The 7,251-nt window shown below is 54.1% G+C and overlaps 1 protein-coding gene and 1 long non-coding RNA gene across 2 annotated transcripts; both read right to left on the reverse strand.

Annotated features, from left to right (window-relative positions):
* Positions 1–258: 258 nt before the first annotated feature.
* LOC120968294 (uncharacterized) lies at positions 259–2,157 on the reverse strand. The gene is made up of 2 exons (XR_005762673.3): positions 946–2,157; positions 259–830 (listed from the first exon to the last, which is right to left on the reverse strand). It is a non-coding gene; the product is annotated as an uncharacterized lncRNA (long non-coding RNA).
* Positions 2,158–3,664: 1,507 nt separating this feature from the next.
* Positions 3,665–5,760, reverse strand: LOC109742927 (uncharacterized). Its single transcript, XM_020302031.2, has 4 exons — positions 5,274–5,760; positions 4,791–5,079; positions 3,781–3,838; positions 3,665–3,689 (listed from the first exon to the last, which is right to left on the reverse strand). Exons 1-4 carry the CDS (start codon positions 5,751–5,753, stop codon positions 3,665–3,667), a joined length of 852 nt encoding a protein of 283 aa, XP_020157620.1. The 5' UTR covers positions 5,754–5,760.
* Between the last annotated feature and the right edge of the window lie 1,491 nt (positions 5,761–7,251).

A 7,251-nucleotide genomic window follows, 5' to 3' on the forward strand; every position in this document is an offset into this window, starting at 1 on the left:
TCAAATGCCATCTTATTCTTTCCTGTTTTCATCGCTGCAAATCAGTTATTAAGACTGGATTAGGTACATAATTTAGGTTTTCTCATACTTGCTGCTCTCGTCGGCAGCCGCACCGAAAGACCTAGCAAAATGCATCGAACTACTAAGATTTTTTTTTTTTGCGAAAGATCGAACTACTAAGATCAAGCGTAGCATCACAGTATAAAATCAATCAATCAACCTAGCATCGAACTGGATAGCTAAGAATGGACGCATTCGTTGTAAATGGGGTTGCCAGTTGTTGTCAATCGGGCTGGGTGTAACTCGTTGGAGTTGGCGATAAGAGACCGATTTAAAAAATTGCAGTGAACAATTATCAACGGCGCCAAAGACTGGAAGGTGGGGTTTAAGATCTACGGCCAGGTCGAAAGAGTGCCAGACTACTCCATCCATTACAGGCAAATCATGTGTTACCTTCCAAACATATATGTTTGGAAAAAGACGATGGCGTCCCCGGCCGCCTTGTAGAAGGACGCGGCGTTGCTGAGCCTCATCTGCGCGCTGCGGGCGTAGGTGAGCGCGGCGACGTTGCAGCTCCCCCATCTCTGGCTCGTCTCCGCGTCGGGTGCCAGGCCCAGTGCACGGGCGCAGAGGGGTATGCCGCTGGCCAAGCCGTGGAGCGAGCGGCAGCGCTTGATGTCGCGCCTGGCGTCGTCAAGGAGCGCGGTAGGGCTGCCTCCGGCGGGATCCGGGTCGAGGTAGCCTGCGGTTGCCTCCTCGATGCTCTTTTTTCTTTCTTTTCTCTAGGAAGGTAACCATGTGTTTGGAACAAACATATGAGGATTCTGAATCTGAAGAAAAAAGGAAACATATCAGGATACAACACCACATGTGGGTCTTTTCTGAAAAGACCCAGCGCACAGAAGAACGAGGGAACCGCAAATTCATCTGCCGCAGGCAACGAACCTTCTACGTTGGGCTGCAACAGATGGGGATCCACCCCGTGCCAGCATCAGCTTCTTCACCCGACGAAGCCGACCAAGTGCACCAGCGCCGCCAACACCAACCGCCAAACCTGCCCCGAGTCAACAATCTTGCCGCTGCCCACTCCTGCATAGGATTGGAAGGACTGGAGAAGAGGATGAGATGGAAGAAAAGCTGACGGCATTATGAGGAATAACCGAGGGGCGAGAGACTGGATAAGCCAATCGCACCACCACGAAACCTTCCTCCAGCATTCTTGTAGTAGAAGAACAAACTGTTGCTATAGGGATTCAGAGGGCGCCGGCAACAGTTCATATACACGCTGAGGATCATGGCGACCAGAGTCGACATGACCTTTCTTTTTTCTGAATAAATACGTACACCCGTAGGCATACGCTTATCTGTATTTGAATGAGTAGGAAACCACCCTGGAACACATACGGTAGCAAATACAGATAACACGGAACAGATACACAGGATACAGGAGGACTTCAATCCCAATTCATCCAACCAGAGGTTCACCGCTATCCGCCGTTTGCAGTCGACGCAGCCGCCGGACAAGAAGCAGAGCAGCAGCCACCCCACCGGTCCCGGAGGAGTACCATCACATAGTATATTTGTGAGTCGACACAGCTCTAGCCCGCCGCGAGAGGCGAGATCTTGAGCACGCCAGGATGGCGCAGCGGACGCCGCATGCCAGAAAAACAAGACCAGCTCGGCATCTCCACCCCGCCGACGAACGCAGCGAACTCGCGGGACCCAGGCAACCAGATCTGCGAGACCAAGAAGCCTCAAACCCCTCACCGTCCGGTTGGAGATCCGGGGTCCCCCACCTCTCCAGCAGACAGAGCGGGACCACAGGTATCGACGGCGGGATCTGGAGTTCGCTTGAAGGTCGCCCTCTGTATTGTTGGGGAGAAAAGAGAGGACGGTTCCAGAAGTTCGCATGAACTTTCTAGAAGAGATGACGGGGAGTGCTGCGCACCAGCGGTCCAGAAGGACGACGGAGCTATGAGCCTGTGACTGCAGAACATTAGTGTTATCTAAGCCGTTCGTTTCAGATCCGATGGTTGAGATGGTCAGGAGGCAGGCACACCATCATCACCGACTCGGTTTTTTATAGTAGTAGAGATAGATTACTCCTATAAGGGGTGCTGGAATAGTGGAATACCCGTTTCCTGGGGCTCACCGAGGGCTGAGAGGGCCTCCGCGCCGTCCGTTTGCCGGTGGCGTGCCGCGGGGGCCTCTTGGGGGCTCCGCGCCATCTGATCTACTCGGACGGCGAACGCCTGGGCGACCCGCCTCGGCGGTCCATGACAGGTGGACCGTGGGTGCGCGACCGAGGCCATCGTCATTGGGTGGCGTTGGGCGTGGCCGCGAGCGATGTCCCTCGCGCTGCCCCCTGTGCAATGGCGTGGCCGGACCCGTGTGCCGGTGTCCTCACCATGCGCATCGGGCTGGTCCGGTTGCGCCAGCCGGGGTGCGTGGCGGTTGCAAAGCCAGGTGGCGTGCGGGGCTCCCTCTGCCATGAGCGAACCAGTCTGGTTCGTGTGTTGCGTCTGCAGCGCCGGTTGTCTTGTGGATCCGGCTGTCAGCACCGTTGGCCTCACGCCATGCCGGTTTGCTCGCGCCGATTGGGCCCTATGTTGCGGCATCAGCGTTGGTGGTGTGTGGGGCCAACCTATGAAGGTTGTCGGGCTGTGCGCGTGGCCACGTTGTTTTTTCGGCCATTGGTCCTGTCCGGACACGTGGGAGGCTTGCCTGGCCGGATGCACAGGGGCTTGGTCTGGCAAGACGTGGAGGGACTGGCCTGCCCTGACTCTTGATGTCACGGGCTTTGTCGACTGGTGCCTGTGGGTCGCCTTCACCCGCTCAACTTCATCGGACTTGGAGGGTCTTTGCCAACCCGGCTTCTTATCATCGTGGGCATGTCTGGCCAGCGTTTTTGGTCGTGGGGCCTGCCCGGCCGTGCCAGCCTGGTTTGATGGCGAGTGCTCTGTGTTGCCTGTGTCGTTCCGGGTAAGGTCGGCAGTGCGCACGTCCGTTCTCTCGACATAGCCTTATGGTGGGCCCCAACTAAATTAGATGCTTTCTTTGCGCTATGATGCCATTGGCTGGCGATAGGCGGTTCTGTGACGTGCGGGAGGGGTTGATGCCTGCGGGCGGTGATGTTCCCATTTCCTCCCTCTCTAGATGTTATGTATTTGTGTATTCAAGGACCATATTGAAGCATTTCTCAAGTTCTGATGCAAATTCGAGGACCAAATGTGTAGTTTTCACTGTATGGACTCGAAGAGGAGGTACTGAATAAGCAAAAGAAGGCAGCCCCATTGAAACGAGGGGTTGAAATCGGTGGCCTTTGTGTGTTCTTAATTTTTTTTTTTTGCGAAATAGTACTAGTTTCCTCTTTAATTAGCCGTGCTGTGCCTGTAAGATGTTTGTTGATTTGTCTAGCCGTGGCGTCCACCTGAGAATCCACCTGAGTGTCCAGCGTACAGGGAGGGTAGTGAGAGACTCTAAAGGACCTGATGGTTAATACCCACGATTATTATAGTGTTGTGGGATACTATAACCTGAGAACAGTGTAATTTGCAGAAACTAGTATTCTTACGGTGTTGTGGGATCCAATTTTGTTCACATGTTATTCAATTCTTTTACAACAGCCTAAACCAAATGTTCAGAACTCTGTCAAAATAAAAATTCATTTTCTGCTGATGGACTGAAACCTGAAAAGGCACAGTTAAAGTGGAGTGCTCAATTAACTTCTGCGACACCTAAAAGAAATGCACTCGGCAGCAGCCAGAAGAAGAAGCAAACATTACGAACCAATGTTCACACTGGTTCTGAAGTTCAGAACCACAGTGGTTCCTCCTGTCTGGAAAATGAATCAGTTTCAGCTAGCAGAATCACAAGAGCTGCTGGGGTTTCCCTAAACCTATATCTCAATGCAAAATGCAGTTCTGAGTTCTCATGTCATCGTGTCAGAGGCGACGGTCGGGAGTCCTGCTCTTATCCTTTTCTACTCTACACCGACATCCGGGTACCGCAGCTCGACGTTGGCTGAATTAGAACAGAAATTGAGGAAGTCAGGCACCATGTCACAGGTGATACCACCACTGGAAAATATTAATAACTTAACTAGCTTTTATGAAATACTATAGTATACAGCCTGAATTTGGTTCAAAACATTTACAATATGCTAAATCAAACAGAAATCGGTATCTTAACTATGACGCTAAAAGCATGACTTGACCGATTAGGGTTTCTAAGTTCCAAAGTTTCTACTAGCAACAAATAGTACCAAATGGGAAACTAAATTATATGTATCAAGGACCATATGACACCAATACTTTCTGTATCGATGTTAAAATGACTTTCTCCCAAATAACCAACTAGCTTCAGATCACTGTTTTGTAAACCCCTACTGTTTCATTTAGTGTCTCTCTGAAGAAATCTGAACATTACTTTCCATTTAACTTCTACTTTCAAGTTCACACCTTACTAAATCTGAACATCACTTTATGTAGTGCTGTGGGATACATCTTGAATTTTGTTCACACCTTACTCAAAACAATTAGAGATCAGTGTCTTCTCTGTAAAGCTAAACTAGGATGACTGAAACAGATTTGGGTTTTCAAGTTCCAAAGTTTCAGACCACTTTCTAGCATTCAACTACTTCTACTTATATCAAACACAACAGTTCAAACAAACTCCCAAGTCTTACCTGAACCAGAGTAGCAGCAGTTTCAGTAAAGTGTTTTTGGGATTAATAACAGTTTCAGTACACAAGCTGGGGACATGGAGATGAGTAGGAGAGGGCCTCTCACCTGGGGCTGGCTCCCCGGCCATGAGGACGACGATGTAAAGGGTCCGCGTGCGGCGGGGTAGGTTGACGACGAGTGGGGTAGGCCGCCCGTTAGTGCCCGCCTGGACGCACATGACGAGGTCGTTCATGCCGATGCCTATCTCGCTGGCCAGCTCGCTCCTCAGGCGGAACACAGACCTCCCCTTGAACCCCAACGCAGCCCAGAAGAAGGGGCCCCCATCGGCGCCCGCCGAGGCGTACACGATCCACCGCCGCGGCAACAGAACGTCCAGGCCTCCGGCGAGGGGGAGCTGCAGTTGAGTCTCGTTGTCAGGGTGCAAAGCGGAAATGCCAAGTTGCGAACAGAGATGGAAGACGTCAAGAAACAGAGATGGCAACCAAGAACTGCTCCCAAGAAACGCAAATTTTGCAAGATGCCAAGAACAGAACCATGAATTTCTCCCAAATACGCGCAAATTCGGGAAGAATCAAGAAGCGGGCTCACCTCAGGCATGCCCTCCCTGGCGGGGATGCGCTCCACGACCCAGTGCGTCATCGTGCTGACGGTGTCGAAGTCGTCGACGCTGGCGCCGTTGTTCCAGGGGAGGTACTTCCCGTTGGCGCGGAGGAAGCGGCCGCTGGCGTGGCGGAGCAGGATGTAGTCCCCGCTCCCGAACCTGACGGGCTGCCACCTGACGTCCTCCTCCTCCCGTTCCTCGTAGTCGCGCTGCTCGACGCGGCGCCCGCAGTGGCCTAGCGGCGCCGGTGCGTCCATGGCCGTCAGGTAGCCGCCGTAGGCGGCGCTGTGGAGGAGAACGTACTGGGCATCGTCATCGCCTTGGAACAAGTGCACCGCCCACGCCGCGTTCATCGACGCCCGGGGCCGGCGGAGGGAGACGCCACGGCCGTCCTTGTCGGCGTGCAGGTACATGCCGTGCTCGCGGCTCCGCAGCCGCACGTGGTGGCCGTCCTGGAACTGCTCCATCTGTCGATGGGCGCTGCGCGGTGGAGGTGGGGATGATGGGTTCTTGGTTTCTTGGAGCTCCGGCGAGGGGAAGCGAAAGCTGTTGGTTGCGACGGTTACGTTCGGGCGCCAAGGCGGGGGAGTATTTCAAAGAAGGTCCATACGCCCTCGCCGTGCGGACATGGGCCTGTGGGCGATTTTTCTCGGCACAGCCCACGCTCCTGAGCCTCCTGCACAGGCCCACACGACTTGTTTCCTTCCCAAAACAGGCTTTCGCCCCCACAACAAGAGTATAGGAGTAGTGAATCAAACCTCGCCGAATTTGATACAAAATGCTGAGAAAACTCTCTTGCAAAGAAGATAAAAAAAGGCCAACGCTAGGTGCCGATGCGCCGGCCCAAATTTGGGCCGGTCCCGTGCTAGGCGTTGGATGTCATGTCCCTCAACCGTTGGATCTCCTTCTTCCACCTCTCGTTGACCTCTCTATCGCTGCAAAATACACCCTGCAGGAGTCGCGCGTCGCCACCCCCCCGGCTGCACTCGCCGTCCTCCTCCCCCGCTACACCCGTCTCTGGTCGTCCTCGCCGGCCACCGCCCCCTCGCCAGTCGTCCTCACGAGCTGCAAAAAGGCTGTTTGCAGCTCCCTGTAGACATCTTTTCCAGCATGGATGGCCGCCCCTCGTCGCGTTCTATCAACTACCTGTGAGCTTGTAGCACTCGTCACCACGGTCGCTGCTCGCCGGACCGGTGGTCGCAGTTCATAGCTTTGGCCAGTCACCGGTTGCAGCACCTCAGCTTCGCCCCATCGTAGCAAATTTTCTTGCCGGTTGTAGCACTTTTGGTCACTGGTTGTAGCACACTTGGGGGTCGCCGGCCATGGTCGGGGAGTGGGCGCTAGTTCTAGCAAAACACAACAGGCTGGTTGTAGCAAAACTGGCGATGGGTTGCAGCTTGGCCGTAGCCGGTTGTAGCTTTTCACGTCGTTTGTAGCTTATGTCGCCTCCGGTTGAAGCCTTTTCTGTTCCCAGTTGAAGCTTTTTCCATCAACGGATGTAGCTTTCTTAGACGCCGGTTGCAGCTTCTATGGGGCCGACCCAGCTTTCATCGTCCCTCCGGTTGAAGCTTTTTCTCTCGCTGGTTGCAACACCTGTGGTCGCCTTCACCAGCTCTGGCGGATGCTGGTTGTAGCACCTTCTTCAGGTGCAGCTCCACCCATGGACGCAACTTCGCCGGCCACGTCCGTTGCAGCTCCAGCCGTCACGGAGCAGTAGTAGATGGAGGTGAGAGAGGGAATAGAGGGGAGGACGCTGGCTCGGGGGTTGGCTTCGGGGGTGCTCGCCGGAGAAGAAGAAAGGGGGGGAGGGGGAGAGGGCTCGTCGGAGGAGATCGCCGAGCAGGACTTCCATGGCAGCTAGGATGAGGGGAGAGAAAAAAGACCAGGTGAAAGGGAAGGAGAAGGATGCGGGAGATGGGAGGTGGGGAAAAAGATAACGTGGTGGACCCGCCCATCCCCAGCTTC

Source organism: Aegilops tauschii, chromosome 7 (genome assembly GCF_002575655.3).
Source record: "Aegilops tauschii subsp. strangulata cultivar AL8/78 chromosome 7, Aet v6.0, whole genome shotgun sequence".
NCBI classification, from domain to species: Eukaryota; Viridiplantae; Streptophyta; class Magnoliopsida; order Poales; family Poaceae; genus Aegilops; species Aegilops tauschii.

Coding starts and splice junctions, on each gene's coding strand:
- LOC109742927 (XM_020302031.2), bottom strand. CDS start 5,753: ATGGAGCAGTTCCAGGACGGCCACCACGTGCGGCTGCGGAGCCGCGAG. Junction 5,080..5,273: donor CCAGGGAGGGCATGCCTGAG/GTGAGCCCGCTT, acceptor ACTCAACTGCAG/CTCCCCCTCGCCGGAGGCCT. Junction 3,690..3,780: donor TGTGAACATTGGTTCGTAAT/GTTTGCTTCTTC, acceptor GTGCCTTTTCAG/GTTTCAGTCCATCAGCAGAA.